Source organism: Stegastes partitus, unplaced genomic scaffold (genome assembly GCF_000690725.1).
Source record: "Stegastes partitus isolate 25-593 unplaced genomic scaffold, Stegastes_partitus-1.0.2 Scaffold1046, whole genome shotgun sequence".
NCBI classification, from domain to species: Eukaryota; Metazoa; Chordata; class Actinopteri; family Pomacentridae; genus Stegastes; species Stegastes partitus.
In genome coordinates, this window is record NW_007578777.1 from 18,829 (window position 1) to 40,968 (window position 22,140).

Sequence of the window (22,140 nt, forward strand, 5' to 3'; positions counted from 1 at the left end):
CATCCATCCATCCCCCAGTGAAACCAGTGACTGTCCAAACCAGTTATGAGGCAACACCAGGTGTGTTTTTGTGCCTGGAGCAGGTTTAGCCGTTCACTGTGTCAACTCAGACTGTCAAAGGAAAAAAAGTAAGGTGAGCCGCTGAAAGCCTTACGTACCCTCTACATCAGGAAACAACCAACCAGACTGAGTGGTGCATCTCTGTAAAATGAAACGCTGTGGAAATAAAATAGGAGATATCACTCTTAATATTTGGATGAACATGGGTTTATGACTATGTGTGCAAACACACAAGGTCAGAACAGCTTCAATGCTCCTTAGAATTGATTCTCTACATCTCTGGAACTGAAAGGATGAGCACCGTTTTATAAAAAAAAACTGATAATTTCCCATTTGGTGTCAACTGGGTTGAGATGCCTCACTGTAGGCGTTAAGGTTTCGGTCTCTTGGTGTACGTACATAAGCGCTCCCCCATTTGCTCAGAACATGGTGAACGACAGCTCATACGACCATTTCACATGTTTCCACATCTCCAATGCCTTGTTTCTGCAATCATGTAATTTGTTGATGGCCGACTCTTGCTGTTCCTACTGAAACATGAGCAAGTTGGCCAGTCTTTGTGATTAACCTCCTCTACCTCCTTCAAAGCCATTTTAACCTTTTCCTCATGTCAGCTTGATACAGAATCAGAATCAGCTGGACCTCCTTTCACACTGTACATACCACACAGCTATTTGTTGTGTAATTGTACACGCATCTGCAGTCGATGTGTTTCTCCTCTTGTTTATTTAGGTTTTCCATTTACCTTGTCACCAGTCTGCATCAATTGTAGCATTTAAAACCCCAGGAGTGTGAATGCAGCACTAAATACAACTGATCTTCTGAAACTATACAGATATTCTGTCAGACGTCAGCAGAGTTAAACACTCCTGAAAATGAGCATTTGTTCGGTGTAAGAGAAAAGTGAAGAGTCGCAAGATTTGAAGTCAAAGAAATACAACTTTATTTAAGTGTAAACAAAAAACAACCAAAAAACTGCATAGGAAATGTTTAAAGTCCACAGAGTACAGAGAGAGCAGCAGGTGGCCAATATATTATAGTCTCCTTTGCCTTATTTAGACTGAAGACCTGACATCTGCACTTCCATTCAGCACAGTGTGTGAGTGTGTGTAAAGAGGGCGGGAAGGTGTGCTGGCAAACACACACACACACACACACAAGGTTTGAGTGATTAACACACACACACAGCGGCTTGGATGAGGAAGCGCCAGCAGCACTCATCTAAACTCAGCTGGCCCCGCCGGCTCGCCCTGCCTCTTGGACTGTGAGAAGGATACATTCAGTGGATTTCTGCTTAAACAACACAGATGCAGCGCACAAACACAACGCCCACTCTCTACGCAACCTGCTGCCAGGAGAACAGGACACAAATGAGCTAGCTCAGGCCAAATACCTTCCACCGAGGCTGATGTTAAAGCTGGTTTATAAACAAACACGGTATGTTCCACCACAGCCATGTGTTTCCATCTAAAACGCAAAAGTATCGCTGTTGTGGAGCATCAAATGTCAGGAGATTTTCTGTGGTCTCTGTTCTGTTTTGTAATGTTTGCAGCGGCTGGCGGTAGCGAGTGAGCATCAACAAGATCCCATTGAACCCTTTTCTTCACAAAATACATTCTAAAAGGGCCAATGAGCATCAAGTGGTGTGAAGTATTTGTACTTTTTTTTGTAAAACAAAAAACAAAACTTGGCTAAAAAAAAAAAAGAAAAGAAAAGAAAAAAAGAAAGATAAATCAGGGGAAACTAATTGAAAGCATTATTTTTTTCAGATTGAGAAATAATTTGTTTTATAATATGTAAATGGACACACAAAAGAATCAGACTAGTACTGAGAGGTCATAACAGGGGAAAAAAAGTCACTACATCATCACTACGGGACAAATTTCAATGAGACACCTGCAGCATAGCGCTGCTGAGAACTACCTGAGTTTTAATTTTTTTTTTCCTTTCTAAATTTTCCCACCTTTTTTTTTTTCTTCTTTCTTACGAGTATACAATCATTTAAAAGGAGGTCTATGACCTTGCACATGTCGCCTGGTGCAGCTTTGCTTTATTCTCTCTCTTAAAGTTGTGAGAGGCCAGAAATAAAATGGTGGACAAAAACCACAGAGGCCCAATAAAGGATTTTTAAAAAAATAAAAATAAAAAAAAATAAAAAGCCCGACAAGCAGGAGTGCAGTCAAATGATCACGTGCTAAGCAGCCATCGCCACACTTCCTGGTTTTCAAGGAAGGGAGATGATTGCTAGTTTGTGCTGGAGAAACCTGGGGTGCGTTCCAGTATCCATACTTCCAAACTGTGTCGTGTGCCAGAAAAAGATTACTATGACACATATTACTCTCAAATGCAGTGTGCCAAACAAACCAGGCAGCCCTCCTGCATCCGGCCATATTTTTAAGTATGCAGACCAACAAGCTTTTCTGGCCATTCTGACCCACAATCCACTGTGCAGTTCTGTCACACACATCACAGTGTCTCACACCAGTATAAGCAGGCTTGAGTCGCTAAGAGTGCACAGACAGATGGCAGCTCATGTTGCATCACAGACTGCGATGGTCAAAGTTTAAGGCGCAATATTACAGCAAAGTAGTATGTATACTGAAGTAAACAGTGCGTACTCTGTTATGGCAGCTGAATGGGAAAAACACAAAGTATGCGATCTGGAACGCAGCCCGAGCTCCCCCATTACAAGACCCAACGAAAAATGGCGGCCTTATGGAAAATCGATGTGTAGCAGTAAGCTTTAACCTCCTAAAGTTACAGGGCTTCAGTGTGAAAAACAGTCTTGTGAATTTGCCTACCCATATTATGAAGTTCAGAGGGAGTTAAAGAAAATGAAGCACTAATGGTCGAGGGCCACGCCAGCCTTGTCAAGCCTCAAGAACCAAAGCGCAGCCGGCTGAACAGGCTGTGCTCTGCAGAACCTCTACAGAACAGGAAATACAATCGCAAAGGTCAAAGGTTAATTCCATCCAACGCAATCCTAACACACACATACATATCTTTGGGTATACATTTTGGTAAAACCATCCCAATAATCAGCTACCCACCCCATCTGAGTTTTTCAACACCTATCTGGGAGACATCAGTATAATACAAGGACTTTTTAAAGCATGCAACAAAATGAAAAACAAAATAAAAGGTTTAAAATACGTTTTTCCTCTTTAAGAGTGAAGACCTAACGATCTTAAAGATAGAATTCTGCAATCTTAATTAAAAAAAACCTGATGCAACATGAATGAACATTTAATAGAGTAATACTGAAAAGCAAAAAACAATCTTATTGGTTGAAACTAGGAGTTGCGGTCGAAGCAGCGGGGTCTGTGGACTCGAACTGGCTCGCTATCCATGTGCTAACAGCTCCACTTAAATAAAACACCAGCCTTTTGTCACGCATCAGACATGATCCTCCAATGTGTTTGTTTAAACCGCAGTCAGAATGTTTTGAGTTTAGACTTCTCTCAAAGTCCTTCACAACCAGCATCAAGCATCCCAAAATCCACACTGAAATATTGGTAAAATTGTGCTGAAGTTAGAGGTAATTTATGTGCATTTAAAAGGCGGACATGTGAAGTTCTTAACTCTTAATAAGAAGCCGTTTCCTCTTCCCCTCACCCCTGGTGCACAGTAACAAAAGTGGAATCTGCATGTTCATCATCATCATGAGGTAAAGATAAATGGGGCCCAGCCCTATTAAGTGCATCAAATCAGAGGACGAGGACTTAACGTCACCTGCTCTGATTCAACATTTTGTATTTATGATATAATGGTCCAGTGACATTTGTTGTCTACAACAGCACGGTCCAAATGCCAACTCCGTTTGGCACAGAACTCTTACAGATCATTTTGGCACAATGCTTTTATCTGAAATATTTGTTTTTTTTGGTGATAAAAGGCATATCTTACCAGGCAGTTTACAGTAGACTCAACAAACCAAAAGCAGTTTGGGGTTGAATTATGGAGCAATGACCACAATACAAATTTAATTTCAACTCAAAACAGTACCATGATCTTTGGTCCTAGAGCTATGGGACATGCACTGTACTGTGACACAAGAAGAGGTACATGTGTAAGGTATAAATATCCTATGAGGTATGCTTAAATAAAAACAGTAAAAATGAGGTACTCAGAATGAAAAACAAGTTGAGGTATTTGAATGTTTAAATGCGCAGTAGCTATGAGTGAAATATTTGAGGTATTCAGGAGTCGAGGTATACAAGAAGGAAGGTAAAACGACCGTTGAGGTAAAAGGATATCTGAGATATGAGGATGTAAATCCTGATCATGTGCAGTAAGCCCTCACCTCAGAAGTGAGAGCCTGTCTGTGAATATTTTCATAGGTCTCAAGATTCTGTGCCAGGCTAAGGAAGTGGCGAACAGAACCTTAATTGTCTTAGTGCTTCCAGTGGGACACAGATTGGACAAAAGGCAAGGGGATTCAAAACCCCACTATGCTTTCACCACAAAGAATTAGTATCTATCACTTTCTCTGGAAATTAGTTCTGGGTACAAGCAAGGCTAATCTGAGATGCTACTTTGAGCCTATGAGCCGCCTAATATTGACAAAACTGTGGCATTGTTTGATAAGCTGAGGTGATAAATGTGAGGGGGAGAAAAAGGTTTCTCTTTGGTGCAGATATCCTCTTCTCTCTACACAAACATCTGTGCGAAAAGGACCTTTCAAAATTCACTCACACAGCCAGGGCCTCGGCCTTCGGTCAAAAATCTGTGACCCAAGCACAGGTTCCTCTTCAAACGATAACATAGAGCTATGAACTCAAATCCATGAGTTTTATGAACTTTAGACTTCTCAATAACAATGATTATTATAGAAAATGTTTTAAAGGGGCTTTTCAGTTTCTTTAATTGCCAAGTCTACACTTGGCCACTGTGCAGAAATTCTAACTTTGGTTGACTCTAGTAGTTGGTCTGTAGACCTCCATCTTTAGAGGACTCGGTCCACTAGCACTCAATCTGGAGGGGTTTCCTCAACCCCAAGCATCAATAAATAGGGCAGGGCTTAGTGATGGTGCCCTCTCAATGGACTGGACTAAACCCTAGGCCCCAGGAGCCAAAAGGGAGTAGCTTCAACCACAATCTAAATCCAAAGGATTGCAATTTAGGCCTTTTTGATGTTGTAAATGTCCTCTGGACGGCCAAATTAGGTGTCTACTTCTGAGGCTTTTGTCACACAGCATGCCTCATCAAAAAGGTGTCAATCAATTAAATGATTAAATCTCTACGTTAAGATGACTATTAGATCCAGATCTTAGAAGATTCAATTCCAAAATCCTTTGGTGGTTTCTCTCATCTGGAGAGGACGTTGCTCTCTTTGCATAACTGACTGGATAGCAATAACACAAATTTTCTTTTTTTTTTTTACCAAAAACATTAGTTTATCCAGTCATATGAGATGCAACTGGGTGCTGGGTATATGGTCAATCAAATACTTTGGACAATTTTATTATAGGACTTATCTTGGGAATCATTTCAGGGATCATTTTAGAGCTGATTTTATGAACTTTATATTTGTACTTCTCAAACAATTCATTACACCAGCATTAGCCAGTAAAGCTAGAGGGGGAGCCTGCAAAGTACTGCTAATGCTAATCAGTCCTACGGTGACCTGAGCTACTTTTGATTCTATCAAGTTTGGCATCGCTTCACACAGTCTTCTTAGGCGATCATGACACCACAAACTCCACAGAGCCACAAAGAGACGAGGGGTCGATGCATTAGCGAAACACTAACTAGCCTACAAATATGAAAGGACACTACTGTACCCGAGTTTCCTCTCTGAGCGAAGCCTTCTAATGAGAATAAATCATGCAGCCTCTACAGCGGTCTGAGTATTGTCTCAGCAACAACATTCAGGAGGTTCACTTATATTTCAAAATGCACAGCAAGAATTCCTTTAATCCTGTGCAAATATCAACTGAAGAGTCTATTTTTTTTGTCTCTCTTAAATAACAAAGTATAGAGGTAGACTTTTCTTCTTTGTAGAACTTCACGGACTAAAACCTCTGCTCAGTCACTATGAGTACATTCATAAAGAGCTAAATGAGGTAGGTATGGAGCAGAGGGTACAAGATTTCAAGAAGTGAGAAATTCCCTGAGATGTATACTGAAGGAGAGCCGACGGAGATAATTCAGAGCATTTGAGACTAAGGAAGGGAAATATGGCTCTTTTTCTACTGATTATCAATTTGTAGAGGTCCCCTTTATTGTATATACCACAGATATCTGATTTGGAGAATAGCAATGAAAATGAAAAAAATAATCTATAGTTTTAATTTCCCTTCATTTCAACATGCTCTCAATCATCTTTGAGCTCTCCTTTCTCCTTTCTGCTGATTCATTCTCTCGCCTCCATTTCCTTCACTGAAAAACTGCAAAAAGGACAAACGGAGTGGGAGAATGCAAAAATAGACTTTTTTTTGTCTTCTTTTTAGAACTTGAGGATGCGATTATTTCCAAAGTCAACGACCACAATGACTCCATCAGGCGTCACAGCCACACCGGAGGGGCGATCCATCTGTCCAAAGCCACTCCCCTGTGTGCCAAATTTGCATAAGAAGTTTCCATTGGGCTCGAATACTTGGACTCGGTGGTTGCGGGAGTCGGCCACGATGATGCGGTTCTCTTGGTCCACAGCGACGCCTTGGGGCCGCAGAAACTGCCCGTTCCCCGTGCCCTCCGAGCCCAGAAAGCGAGCTGACTGGCAGTCCGGCCGGATAACCAAAAGCCGATGGTTGTTGAAGTCGGTCACCACCAGGTGGTCTTCGTGGTTAAAGGCTACTCCTCTGGGAGAGTCAAAGTGTTTCCACAAGGCCCCTTCAAAGCCGTACTTATTGAGAAAGGAGCCGTCAGGGGCGAAAAGCTGCACGCGGTGGTTCCTGGTGTCGGAGACGAGGATCTTACCCTCAGAGTTGACAGCCACATCCCAGGGATAGTTGAACTGCCCATTCTTGGTACCCTTTTCCCCAAACTTCAGCAGGAACTGGCCCTCAAAAGTAAACACCTGTCAGACAAAGCAAATGCCTTAGAGCCCGACATGTTTACATGTGGAGTGGAGGGAGAGTAAGCACAAGGAGCCATGCATTTACAAATGTATATAGGAGTTTTCAGGAGCCAACTTTTTTTTTCAGGCTTTTGGAATTTAGACAGCTTTTTCCGTGCAATTTTCCTGTGACTGTCTAATGCACATAACAGAAGTGCAGCAGTTAGTCAAAACTACTGAGCAGGTCTGTGTGGATCATGTCTGGGTGGGTTTTCATACCTGCACACGGTGATTGTCCTTATCAGCCACAACGATTCGTCTCTGACTGTCACATGCAACCCCAGCAGGACGATCAAACTGACCAGGCCGAGAGCCCAAAGAGCCAAACTTATGGTGGAAGGCACCACAGGGCTTGAATATCTGAGGAGAGAAACACTGCTTATTGATTCCGCTTGCAAGGGTCAAACTCAGCTGTATTTTGGTGTAGCTTTTACAGAATACTTCACACTGCAGACTTCTGTTTGACTAGTTGCACACACTCTAATGTAAACACAGCGAAGGTTTCCACCAAGGAAAGTATTGCACATGTTGAGCACCACTCAAGCACATGAGTGTGTTTGGCAAACTGTTAGGGCCGTCTTTATATTGTAAACCTAAAATTTATGCTGATTGTTCCATTAAATGAAGTGCTACTTCAAGTTTTTCCATTTTCTTCGTTCATCTTTAAAAAAAAAAAAACTTTCACTGACAAGACATCACAGTGAGTATTTACAAGTGTCTGGAAGGAGAAAATCGGTTTCACGCGCTTTTCAACATTACAGCACAATGTTTGCTAATCAGACTCTGCTGCATTAAGATTAATATGCCCAATCGAAACACATTTCTATGGTGTTCATTAGTCACACTGCGTTAAGACAGCTGCTTAGCCTTTGTAAATTTCTTAAAATAAAGTAGCTTTAATTATACTTATTGACCTAATTTATCCATAAATAAAAAGTAAAAAAAAAAAAAAGGACACCTAACTTGCCACATCTCAGAGAGAAGAAAGGTTTGTGACACCCAACTCAATGACCATACGTTTGCCACAAAGTGACTGTGAAGAGACAAAGATTGATGGTTGTGCTCTACCTGTATGCGGTTGTTGCTGCGATCAGCCACCACCACGTACCCCTCCTTGTCAACACTGATGCCCCAGGGACGACACAGCTGGCCATCTCCCTCCCCTTCACATCCAAATGATGACACTTGGGAGCCAAGGGAGCCATAACTTCGCCCTGACTTCACTATCACCTTGAAGGGACTGCCATGGATGTGTTGGTTGCACACCAGCACAGACACGAGATGCTCCCCCTCACATTTGGGCAGGTAGCTGACAGTGTACGAGCCATTCTGGTGGTCGGTTACATCCGCTGCAGACAGGTTACCGTCTGTGACTGACATAACTATTGCAGAAACTGTGTCCCCGCCGGAAAGACGTGGCTCGCCATCGTGATCATATCCAATCACAGTAAAGGAGGCAGGCTTGCCACGTAGCGCACTTTTCAGACCTTCACCGTGGGCTTTGGTGACTGGGGCAAAGGCTCCGCTGCTGATCAGGCCCATGGACTGGATGGCTATGTACAGAGCCTGTTGGAACAATTATGAAATAAGTTAAATCTAATCAACTGAATTTCTAAAGGGCTATTGAACAGTCACAACTGAAACAAAGTGCTGCACATGGGAGGGAGGGGTTAAAAGAAACAACAAAACAAACCGACAATAAAAAACAGCAAAGAACAAATTAAAACACCTATAACAGAGCGAGGGCTCATGCTGGGTTAAAAGCTGGTAAATAAAAGTGGGTTTTGAGGTTAGTTTTAAAAACAGACAGTGAGGAGGCCTGCCTGATGTGCAAGGGTAGATCGTTCCAGATTTTAGGAGCAGTTAAGTTTAAGTTTTAGCAGTTAAGTTGCTTTGACCCATAAAGCTTATTTGTAAACTGACAAAATATTTTAAAACATCTATTACTAATGCCACTAGTTTGCTATCTGTCTACATATTTTAAGTGCCAACCTGGTCCGGAGGAGTGAACATGAAGCGGTCGTCCTCTTGTGGCTGCAGCAGGCCCCTGAGGGCCTTGAGTTCGTGGATCTGGGTGAGCATTCTCTCCCTGGCCAGCAGCACATCAAGGTGGTGGCCCTCATCCAGCACCTGACTGACAGCAGCGATGGTGCTGTCCAGCTTGGTCAGACTCTGGTGGAGCTTCTCCACCTGCAGGTACAGAGACTTGGCTTTTACCTGACGGATCTTCTCCACCTGGAAGGAGATAAAGAACATGACTGAGTTGTAAGACAAGCAGAGCACATGTTTAGGGGGATTTTGTTGAACAAATGGCAGATTCAACACATGATATTGGCACTGATCCACATTTACAAATTTGTATATTCCAACAGCAAAGGCAAAGTTGGCAGCCAAAAGATTCATTCTGTGATGTCACTACTGGATATTGAAATTATAATGTAAAGCTCTATCATGCAATAACACTAATGACTACTGTAAAACCTGGCTATAGCCCAATTGTAATGCTTGCTAGCATTCAGCAGGTTGCTGTGAACATCTCAATCTATTGCAAGCAACCATGTAAGTTGCTTTTTCCCCTTGACTAAATAATACACAGGGGACAACAAGGAAACAACACTGTATACAAAATACACTATTCAAAAAGACACCAGGGCTAGTGCTAAAAAAAAAAAAAAAAAGAAAAGGTATGCTTATATGCTGGTTGGTTTAAACATTCAGCAAATTGTTTAAAAAAAAAAAAAAAAAAAAGTTCTTTGACCATCACTTGACCATAACACATTTCTGTTACTGTGAGAAGGCAGATCAAGTAACACTACAGTCAGGGAGTATAATGGATTAAAGAAGATGATAGAACCTGAGAAGCAGAGATTGGGCTCTTATTTACCGTCACCTAACAAAAAGAGTACAACACAATAGCCCGACTGCCTCTACGGTTAGAGGAACTTCTGATAGTAGGGAGGGACCCTGAAAGAAACAAAGAGTCGAGAAGAGAGGGATCTTTTGTTGATCCTTGGCATAAGTGAAACGGCAATTTGCATCTGTGAGACTAGAATTACACTTTATAGTCACTGAGGACAAAGACTCAAGTTGGGCTTTCTGATGGAAGCACAACAACCTACTTTTAGATTCTCAGCTAAAAAGAAACTGACTGAAGAGAAGAAGGCTGGGTTGGTGTGTATTTCACAGTGTTACACAGGAAAGACAGAAAGAGAACTTGATTTTCTGCAATCTAACCACTACTAAAAAGGTAGAATTTTACACGCCAGCACAACTCCTGCCCTACATTTTCACACAATAGCACCACGACACACCAATGAATCATATTAAAGCACCTTTTGTGTCATCTCAGAGCCATGAATCTGTATCTCATTCCATGATGCAATGCTGAGTCACCAGAGCACCTTCCTGGAGTCAGTTTCTGTTTTCCTGACACTATTGTCACCGAAGGTGACCATCACATCGGCTAGCAGCACAGGAAACACTAGCGGAGTCATTTTCAATATCTTCTATGACTCAGAAGTTGCTGATCTCAACTTACAAGCTTTCCACACAAGAGCTGAAGACAGCAGAGTAGCAGATTGAAATGGAGAAGGTGGCAGGTAAAGAAAGCCAGTGGATTAATATAGCACATCACTAACGCAGCACCTTTATTAAGCTGTATGATCACACCTACATACTGGTGAACAGGCTTCATAGGTTACACTGGTTTCTAAAGATTGTCAACTTCGGTGATTACTAAGTTGAGGGTTACAGCATGTGATTAACAGTTACTGTCATTAGCTACTGTTAGACCCGATTCTTTTGTTGGAAGCCCAAGAACAAGCCGGAGAAATCTTCAGTTCTCAGTTGTATAATTTATTTATTTCAGTCACAGGTAAAGTGAGGCAGCGCTGGAATTCAAAGGGACAGAGAGGAATCTCATGTCCAGCTGAACTGAGTGTTTTCGGTTCCAGGTTACAGATATCTTCTTGGGCTGGGCCTGCCCCGAACATAGATAAGATTTAATTGGCCAGTTACTAATGGCGTGGACAGGCATACTTCTGTGCTCTGTCCACGTCCTTGACATTTGGTAAGCAACGTGTGTGGATGTTGTTGGTACGGCGTGTAGCTAAAGTAACAATCGTATCTAATAGAAAAGAGGAGTTTCTGCTGTCTCCAAGTGTGCAAACCGGTTCTCACCGGCCATGTTATCTTCAAGGGCGTATGCTGTTCTCAGTAGGAAAATACAAAACAGAATCATAGGCTCAGTGCAAAATACAGATTCAGAATACATAATAGCTCGAAACATACTTAATTCTAACCCTACTATGAACTAATGTAGGCCTGAAAAATAGTTGGAACAGAAATGTAGTTAAAAAAAATTACTCTGAGTCCAGGAGACCATCTTGTTTCGACTATAAAAAAGAAAAAGCATCACATGTCTTGATTTCAGAATATCAAATCGTTATAGTAATATAATAATGACTAATCAATTCATGATTATTTTTTTCCACAATATAAATCAAATAATAAAAGCAGTAGTTCATCAACAAAAAGACAATAGTAGAGAACCTCACACTGCCTCCCTCACAACATATTAACATACTTGCATATAAAGACAAAACATTTGCATTCATGGAACATGTCTAACAGTGAGCGGTTCAGCAGAAATAATAATTTAAAAAAACACAATCCAGAAGAAACTGTGTGTGCATGTGTTATACTGTTGACTGTAATGGTCAGGGATGATGAGCTTGTCTCGTGGATTTGAAAGTAGGATTAAAGAAGGAACACGGGTAAGCAAAACCCCCTCTTTGTGACACTTAAACCTGCACATACACGTACACACACACACACACACACAAACAAGCTGCAAGATCTAAAGGCACGGGTCAGTTTTTACAGTATCACTGAACCTGTCATGACGGTGTGGGTAGAAATAAGAGTTTAGTACTTGGGTGTGTTACACTAAATTAATAGTCATGCTCCGTCAGGCCAAGTATCAAATACGCTAACTATCAGCTTGCAGTCGTATAAACCATACTTGGTAAACATGGAGTTTGTGTGTTTTTATGTGTGTGGCTAGAACAATTGTGTGCATGTAAGACAGTCTTCGTTTTATGCCATTTTATGCTGTTATGCAATTTTTTCCCCAAACGTTCCAGGTAAATGGAAAGTACAGTTATCCAGGGCTGATCATTGTTTTGGCCAAAAACTCTCTCCCTCAGTGGGTAACCTTAAACCTGCAAAGACCTTTCTGAAGTCCAGGCTTTAGGCAAGACTTCCAAGTTCACAGCTGCCTCTTTGAAACTAAACAAAATCATCAACCAATCATGACAAGTACCCTATTTGCCCTGCTGTAAAAGCACACATCTTAATTTTCATGCTGACTGTAAGTAATTATACCTCAAACTAAATCTAATCAACAAGCTTACAGTAACGCCTACTTCATGGAGCTTAAGAGTGTTAAGTTTTTATTCTTTCACAACCAATAATGCGTTTAACATATACACTGTCATTTGAATATTAGTAACATGTCTGCAGTGAGAAAACCAACAGTACTCTGGAATCCTTGCCAATATCATATTAATATATTGCATTCGTAGCTGCATGAAAAGAAAAAATATTGTGCCTGATAAGCCTAGTTTCCATTATGTAGTTTTATGCACATTACAAATAATCATATTAGATGGGTAATGAAAATGGCTTTATTTAAAAAATTTAAAAATTCACAAAGACCTTTTTACACTCACTCGAGGTGTTGTCTGACTTTTTGCAAAAAAAAAAAAANAGCTGCAAGATCTAAAGGCACGGGTCAGTTTTTACAGTATCACTGAACCTGTCATGACGGTGTGGGTAGAAATAAGAGTTTAGTACTTGGGTGTGTTACACTAAATTAATAGTCATGCTCCGTCAGGCCAAGTATCAAATACGCTAACTATCAGCTTGCAGTTGTATAAACCATACTTGGTAAACATGGAGTTTGTGTGTTTTTATGTGTGTGGCTAGAACAATTGTGTGCATGTGATACAGTCTTCGTTTTATGCCATTTTATGCTGTTATGCAATTTTTTCCCCAAACGTTCCAGGTAAATGGAAAGTACAGCTATCCAGGGCTGATCATTCTTTTGGCCAAAAACTCTCTCCCTCAGTGGGTAACCTTAAACCTGCAAAGACCTTTCTGAAGTCCAGGCTTTAGGCAAGACTTCCAAGTTCACAGCTGCCTCTTTGAAACTAAACAAAATCATCAACCAATCATGACAAGTACCCTATTTGCCCTGCTGTAAAAGCATACATCTTAATTTTCATGCTGACTGTAAGTAATTATACCTCAAACTAAATTTAATCAACAAGCTTACAGTAACGCCTACTTCATGGAGCTTAAGAGTGTTAAGTTTTTATTCTTTCACAACCAATAATGCATTTAACATATACACTGTCATTTGAATATTAGTAACATGTCTGCAGTGAGAAAACCAACAGTACTCTGGAATCCTTGCCAATATCATATTAATATATTGCATTCGTAGCTGCATGAAAAGAAAAAATATTGTGCCTGATAAGCCTAGTTTCCATTATGTAGTTTTATGCACATTACAAATAATCATATTAGATGGGTAATGAAAATGGCTAAATTTATTTTAAAAAATAAAAAAAATTCACAAAGACCTTTTTACACTCACTCGAGGTGTTGTCTGACTTTTTGCAAAAAAAAAAAAAAAAAGAGTTAATGTTCCTCATTAGTAATACGTCTTTTTCAAATAAGTTACAATGTAACAAACATTTAACTCATATGACTAATCAGCAAGTTTTAGATAATAGACATCGTTATCTACATTAGACGACTATCGCAAAACAAATACATGTTTCTTTGGCTCGTATTCAGCCTCCTCGCTCTACAGTCACTGTCGTCTCAACCAATGTCCCGCCCACAGCGCTATCTGATTGGCTGCTACGGGTCATGAACAACAGCCAATCACAACTATTGATTACACGAGCTTGCGCGTGCGCCATGAGCGCATGAGTGCGCATTTGCAGAGCAGAGACCCGCCGTGAAACAGCGAAGCTGTATGTGGAAGGTGAGGCAGCAGAATAAACACTTCAGTCTTCCACAAGCGTTTATCGTGTTAAACAGAAAGACCCCAATAATTCACCTGTTGGTGTTAACAAGTGGTGCAGACGGTGCGAGGCTAATGCTATTGCTCAAAGGTTTGCTGTGCGTCTTATCCTGCAGCTAATGCTGTCTGAAACACCTTAACATTAGCACAACATAACACTTGGAAAGTCAGAATAACACTGTTCTAACTGACTGACAGACGAACTGACAGAGACATCACCCGCAAAAACTGAACATGACGCACAGCCATCTCCATAAATCAGGATATTTGCTGCTTTTACAGTGGCTAAGGCTAGACTAACGGCTAGCAGGAAAATCAGGAGGCAGCCACAGATTAAACTGAAACACAGTTTGGAAAACAGTAAACAATGCTCAAAAATATGAGCCTTAGTGAGCAATAAAAGTGACAGATTGCAAAAAGATTAACAAAACAGAGAATAACAGCACATATAACTGCAGGAGGAAAACTTATTGATGTAGATAAATTGATCAGCAGAACGTTCAAGTGTCACGTGACATGTAAACATCATCATTCCAATTTCTTTTGTAAATATTCAGTTACAGGAATCCTTAATGAAGTAGCTGAGCTCTAAATGACAGGTCCCCTGCTGTCACACACTTTTAATATATAATATTGAATGTACATTTGTATAAATTCAGTAATAGTAATCCTTTTGGCTGAAGTAGTTGAGTAATGAATAACGGGTTCCTTCCTATCACATGCTGTTAATAAATAACTTTTAATGTATGTCGGATTCAAATATCAGTTATCGGCCGATCTTGACTACTAATAATTAATACTGGCCCTGAAAAAAACACACAAAAACCCCCAAAAAAACAACAGACATTAAACTTTATTATAGCCATGTGTAATGTAGCCTATACCACTACCTTCTGATACTACAAAACCTAGTTTATTCACTTGAATGCAGTTAATGAAAATACACTGATACGCATTATCCAAAGTTTGCTTCAAACTAGCTTGACAATCATATGGAAACACAGCTGTAGTTGGCCAGTCGTGCCAAACTGACTCGAATGTTGGCAGCTTCAGGCCCGAACAAACCTGAAATTGGTTGGTAAAGCTGATGAATAAGAAGGCAGCAACTCACCTTCCACAGTAGTTCACACTCCCTCTCCTCCAACGCCTTCTTGTGTCTCAGGACAAGGGCCTTCACTTCAGTTTGTACCACCTTAGCCTTGATCTCCACCTGCTCTGCCATGGCCTGGACCTTCTCCATGCTTAGCTGGAAACACAAAACAAAAAAGATTTGGTCTTATTCACGTGAGAGGACACTTTTTAAAAAAACAAAAAACAAAAAAAAAACACCACTAGCAATGAAAACTGATGTGTGGACGAGCAAATTTACACTTTTAACTCTCACTCTGCATTGTGACAAATGACCAGCCAGAAATGTCTAAATGACACCATCTCCTGATCTGTTTTATTGCACAGATGGGATTCTGATGACCCCCAGAAACAGGATACAGAGGATCAGGAAACATTAAAACAAAGGACACTGTATGTGACATCTTCCTGGCAAGTCAATGCAGAAACACCTGCTTGGTTTTTGTCAGCTATTCCTTTGTCACAATTGGTGGCTCATTTAAAAGGAAAAAGGAAACATGGGTCAGGAATAGGAAGTCACTTCACACTGAACAAAATGATGCAACTTCCTGCTGGACTGGCCTATTTTCCTCTTCTCTTATTTTAAGTGTGCGTCTTAACATTTCTAAACATGAGAGAAGTAGTTTTTCCTGTGTGTTCATAAAACTAAGTACAGGAAAGTGTCAAGTATTGAACTGCATGCTTGATGAGATTCTTAGTCTTGCTTGTTTATCCTTTGACGATATTATTTCAACAACTATTCTAACTTTTAGACTGTATTGTATTAAAGCTTTTTTTTTTTAAACACTAAGCAGTTGAGCATATTTTGTTGTGTGGAAAAAGTTTATATTCACATGTGAAATAAAAACCAACATACTGAAAAAATACTGCACCAGTACCAAAACTCCAGTATTGCATGATCGCTTTTTTTTTTTTTAATTAAAAAAATGATATTATAAGGCCACATGTAGACATCTGGTTATTTATTAAACAGAGGTCTCTTTTGACAGCATGGTACTCGATAAATAAGTTTTACACAAACTGTAAAATGAAATAAACACACTGTTTTAGAATCCTGCACTCAAAAGTAAATTTGTCAAATAAAGGTTCTGCCATGTTAGCATTTACAACAGAATTTGGGCTGAATGCACATTTTTCTGTCTGACCCCCCCACCCCACGAGTTTTATCTGGCTTTTCCTCTGGCGTTTTCTGGGAGGAGGTCACAGGGTGAACCGGACCTCACAGGGACAAAGGGGAGGTGGGATAAGGCTTCCTTTGTGATTTTGGCTGTAAAGATCAAAGGTCACCTAAACCTCTACAGGTCGTAATCTGCAGCCGCTGTCTTAAGATACATACTGCCCACCCCCACTGCACCCCTGCAGGAACAAAGCCTTGCAGCGGGATCCTTTTCTCTGGCCATTTGCGATGGCCAGCTAAAGGGTCAATTAAATCAGGCCCCCTGAGAGGGAACAGCAGGCGGAGAATCCAGGAGGAATCAGGGCAGGACCCTCATCAGTATAGCAAAGAAGGAACCACGGTCAATTTAAACACATCTCGCTATCTGTCTCTGTATTTTTATTATCCGAGAGTTCTTCTATGCAATTGATTCTTCTCCACTATTTCTTCTCCTTTCTTTATCTGACCGTCTCCAGCTAAGTCTCTCTTTTTCTCATTTTCTATCTTCTCCTACTAGGTCTCACGATTTGTCTCTCCCACCTCGTCAGTGAGTCTCCATCATTTTCCACATTTCTCTCCACATTCCCAGAGGAGCACAGCTTGGAACACAAAGAGAGTAAAACTAACCAATCAAACGGTAGAGGCAGGGAGCTCTGGCCAACCAGGAGGTCACAAGTCCAGGGTCAGGGGTCAGGGAAGATAATGGGTGTAGAGTGGGCGGAAATTTCCTATCTCAGGGGACAGGAGCGTGTGTGTGGTGTGTATGCGTGTTTACATATTATCTGGCGTCAGCATTTACTCCCGTGGTGACCTACAGCACAAGATACTGCCAGCTGGTAGGTGGTGTATCTTATGACTCAGCTGCATGCTTCCTGGTGCTTTCCATTAAATAAAATATGGGCTTGTTGATATGATACCTAAAATGTGCTGTCGAACCCAAATTCAAATTCTGACTCCGCTGAATGTGGCTGGGAGTTGAGCAGAATCGTGTGGTAGTATCTGGGAATTTCAAGAACACCCAGAGTGACATAAGCAGCCATCCACTGGTACAAAGTATGACCCAGTCAAACAAAGGTCAAGCTGAGAAATGGATAGGTGAGGCACAAGCTCTGCTGAGGAGATAGCACATGCCAGCATGTCATATGACCTCAGCAAAACAGCTAGTGTTTCATGTTTTGGGCAAGTATTTACCAAGGTCACAACACTGCCCCGCCTTCAAGGCAAATAAGATAACACTGGTGTGTCTGACTGATTACTGTTATCTGTAGTTGATTTAGAACCAACAGCTAATCGATACATTTATCTTTTTGTGACTAAAGAAAATATTAATTTATTATTGGCTGATTTTTTCATTGTGTGGTTAATAAAATATGAGAAACTAGAGGGAAAAGGCCATTGGAATTTTCCAGTGTTCAAGACTATACAAAGATCATGTTTGAACAAATTGACCAAACATATCAATTGCTTGAAATTACGTTTGAATTAATTCAAACACTGCCTATGTAGTTTGATCCAAAATTATTTGGCAGAATTCATGTTGGTTTGTTGATGACTCACAAGTTTCATTGATTTTTTCCCCCCCCCAAAATAACAACCATTGCCGAGTTTGATCAGGTGCATTTCACACAGTGAATCTTACAAACACCCCCCCACTGAAAGACCCAGTATAACAGCTTAATATGCAGGGACCTTTTCTTTTGACTGTGACAGTCGTGATTGTGATGTAACAGAGAGAGAAACAGGAATTCTTTCCACTTAAGAAGCGTTACCCTGCTGTTTGGCATTTGTCCTTTATGAATGACAACATTAATACATTTAACTGCTTATCCCATTTGGAGGAAATTGGTTTTCTGTCAGTTTACTAATCACTGAACTAATTGTTTTACCAATAACTATCAAAAGCATTTCTTTTAGCTCAGACACTAGGTTTGGTTGCATTAACAAACCCAAATGTGTTCTTTCCTGGGCCACTAACAGTCCATCATATTCTTTGACAATGGAGCCTTTATGCCCTCCATCGCTGTCCCTGTGCCTTCCATGCAGGCCTTCTGAGCCAGGCTAGTCCGTGGCTACACCTCAACACCACCTTAACCTAAGCTACACTCTCTTGGTGGTCTGCTCCCAGGGCTGATGGACTCAATGTCAGGGAGAGCATGGGGGCTGCTTTGGGGTCCCTACCTGGTGATACCTGGCCCAGGTCAGCCACTCTGGGTGCCTTGGTGTGTAAAGGTGAGATAATTTCTTTATCCTAATGTATATTTATTTACATTGTGTACATACATTTCATCCAGTCCTTGTGATACCAAATGCAATTTATCTGGTCCTAAAAAAGACTCTTCATGCAGTTATCATACAGAGAGAAGCCACTAATCCGTCTTTCACTCATAAATGTGTCATTATCTAAGAGGGAAACTAAAGGGGTGTAGGAAGCTGCCACCCAATCTAGAATTGTGTAAATGAAGAGAAGCAGTGTGTATGTGCATACGTGCGTGTTGTGTATGGGAGTGAGAGTAAGAAGTGGGGGAAGTGAGTGAATGAATGGGGGAGTGAATAGGGGGAGGGCAAAGTGTTCCACTTCTTTAAAAGAGGAGGGGAGTTTTCCTTTCTCTGAAATCCTTTAAATACCTCATCTACCCTCCCCCATCCTCCTCTCCAGTCCTCCTCCCCTTTGACCTTCAGCCCTGCCCCCGCCAGAGCTCATCCCATGCGACCCACCCCCTTTTAGGGCCAGCTGGACACCTCTAACCTCTGGCTTCCCAGCAGCCAAGGAGTGGTCACTTTTCAAACATATTTAAATAGCTGGTCGCTCTGTGCCGAGGGGCGATGGACACAGCTGCTCTCCACAGTTTCATACTCAGCCTTTCTAGGAGATGGATGAGTGTGGATTTGCATACTTTAATCTTCATAAGGACTGCCTTTTTTGTCAAAGTAGGAGAGTCTTGAATGGGAGTTCTTGGTTTAGTTGAGTTTAGACTCTAATCAGTTTGGTCTATTTGAGTCCTGTGGAATAATACAAGACCTTTTGATGCAGGCATAAAGAACATCTGGCCTTGTTCCCTTGAATTGATTATCTCCTAATTAGAAACACTGCAATACTCAGTATTATGCCCAACACAACACTGAGTGCAGTGCAGCTTTTATATGTGTCACAATACTGCTCTCTGGGTGACGGGACACAAAGAAAATAAAAATAAAAAAATCAATGAATAAAGTCGTCCTCCCTTTTTATCCCTCCTAAATGTGCCTGCTACGGTTCCCGTCTCACCTGCACTGCTTGTCGTCCTTGCTGTGCATCTGACAGCAGTTGGATGGTAATGGCCCTGCAGTCCTGCACAGCGTCTTGCAGGTAAACAAAAGTGTGGCCCATATGACGACCCACACTGCACTCCCTGCAGATAGGCACCGAGCAGGTTTCACAGAAGAACAGAAACACCTGAGAAAACAGACACATACAGAGTTGTTAGTTCTGTGGTCAGAAGAGTGCAAACTGAACTTACACCCGCTGTTATGGAGAGAAAAACACAAATAAGGGTTCAAACTACGGATCCAGCTGAACTTCATATATAACGCTTCAACACTGTTTTGACACAGTGACAAATAAATAAATAACAAGGATGTTTGATGCATCTAAAGCTGACTCATTATTTGGATTATTTCTCTCTCTGAAAGTGGTGCTTGAACTGAGCTGTAATCACTTCCCATGTAAATAATAAAATGGCAAGTCTTTTTTTTTAACTTACTGACTATATGTAAATGTTTGAAGGCTACATAGACAGTTCAAGAGTCACTGTGTTGGGTTAATAAACTGCAGCATTTCAAATTCAACATTCAAGAAGACTAGCATCTGCTGTGGTGGAGACTAATGTGGATCCAAATAAAATTAACAAATGCCAAACTGAGCCCAAAAACACCAGTAAATATGACCCTGCTTTTTTCACACGCCTATAGACAACAGTTACTGTTACCATATAGACCTGTAACAATGTGGCAAAGCAAAGAAGAAATCTGTCGTGTTTCTACTTATTCCTATGACTAAGCAGAACAATTCAGCTCGGCGAAAGTTGATATGCTCCATTGTTGCAGGTCACACAAAGCTAATTAAAGAGAAAAGGCCATGAATGATAAACAACTCATCCATATGCATGTGTTACCAGGGAGGCTCACACAGAGCTCAGCACCCCAGAGAGCATTTCTCTTCCAAAACAAAGCGCCAGAAGAAGCAAAAACGACCCAAAGGCCAACAAAACTAGATCAATACCCATCCTGGAGAATCCCTTTAACATCTGAGGATGAGGGTCGTAAAGGGATTTTACTCCCACTTCACATTTTTTAGATCTTTTTTTTTTACTACAATCAAATTGGCAATAGTTTCATGATTGCTGAGATTTCACATGTTATTGCATGTTTATTAAAGTGTAAGTATTGTTTGAAACGTGTGCTCCTATATGTGCAATGATACATACATGGCAGGTAAAGTGAAGCAGCTCTGACCACGGTTGTCGAAAACATCCCCCTGTCTCTCGGGATAGGAAGGGAAAATGTCATTTAACCTTTGGTGCTAAAAACTGAGCTTTGCTTTAAACCCCCTTGTCTGAATCCTGATTGGTTGTACAGTTAATTAAATATGCACTGGGCGTCATATCCCAAAGAGATACCAGATCAATGGTTTCCAATAGCAGGAGACCTGAGTGGATGGGGAGGGGCCCCCAATCAATCCATCAATATTGGTTGTTCCCCTGGGGAGCGGCATAATCTAATGAGACACACACACACCCACCTACACACACACACACACACACCTCCCCCTTTAACTGATTTCATCCTTTCTGCCTTAGGCTCAACGTCCTTCTGGGGCCTTTTCTTACTGTCCCTCCTTCTGCTGAGCTTTGTCTTCAATTACAGTCTCTGCACCGCTCTGTCACTCAATGCCCTCCTCTCCTCTGCCTTCCTGTCCCTTCCCTCCCCCGCTGACATCTCCGAAATTCCAGGGGGACGGCACACACAAAAGCGAGGAATGCAGCTGGGTTGGAGTGGAGGAGGAAGATGATGGACACAAGGCTGAGGGACATGCAGATTGATGGCGCAAGAATAAGATGGATTTTGATGAAGGACTGACTCATAATTGTTCCAAGTCTGAGATCAGCGACACGCACTTCAATGAAGCCGCTCCAGTGGCGATTATATGACAAGTGATTTATTCAACTAGTCATTTTTAGGAAAATAGCAGCTTACATGAAAACTGCAAAAACATTTGTTTGTCATTGTTGTTTTACTAAAGATGAATCATATGGTGCACTATCATTCATATAGAGTTGGTCCACAGTTTTCTTTTGACCTCTTTACCTTGAAAATATGAATTCAAATTGTATTCAAACCACACACGCAGCAAACAAAACACTGACTTGAACAACTGACAGTAAAAAAATATCTGAATTTAGTTGAACATCCATATTAGGTGTGAAACTTTATATGGGCCATTCAGAAATCAATCATATCTTATGATTGTATTATCTCACATTTAGCCTCACCATTCAAGTATCTGCAAATAATGCCAAATGGAAAAAACAACAGGATGACCAGAAGCCCGTTTAAGAAAACACTGGAGTCCTGTTTCATGGAACTGGATCCTATGACAAATAG

At 41.1% G+C, this 22,140-nt stretch overlaps 1 protein-coding gene across 1 annotated transcript in view; it reads right to left on the bottom strand.

Moving 5' to 3' along the window:
- Positions 1-4,552: 4,552 nt before the first annotated feature.
- The window catches only part of trim71 (tripartite motif containing 71, E3 ubiquitin protein ligase), a 32,473-nt gene continuing 14,885 nt past the window's right edge, over positions 4,553-22,140 (bottom strand). Inside the window, exons 2-7 of the mRNA XM_008295424.1 lie at positions 19,766-19,933; positions 15,328-15,462; positions 9,113-9,355; positions 8,189-8,686; positions 7,340-7,480; positions 4,553-7,081 (exon numbers count right to left, since the gene is read on the bottom strand). Coding sequence (XP_008293646.1) covers positions 6,509-7,081; positions 7,340-7,480; positions 8,189-8,686; positions 9,113-9,355; positions 15,328-15,462; positions 19,766-19,933 — 1,758 coding nt within the window. The 3' untranslated portion in view covers positions 4,553-6,508. The remainder of the gene's footprint in view (positions 7,082-7,339; positions 7,481-8,188; positions 8,687-9,112; positions 9,356-15,327; positions 15,463-19,765; positions 19,934-22,140) is intronic.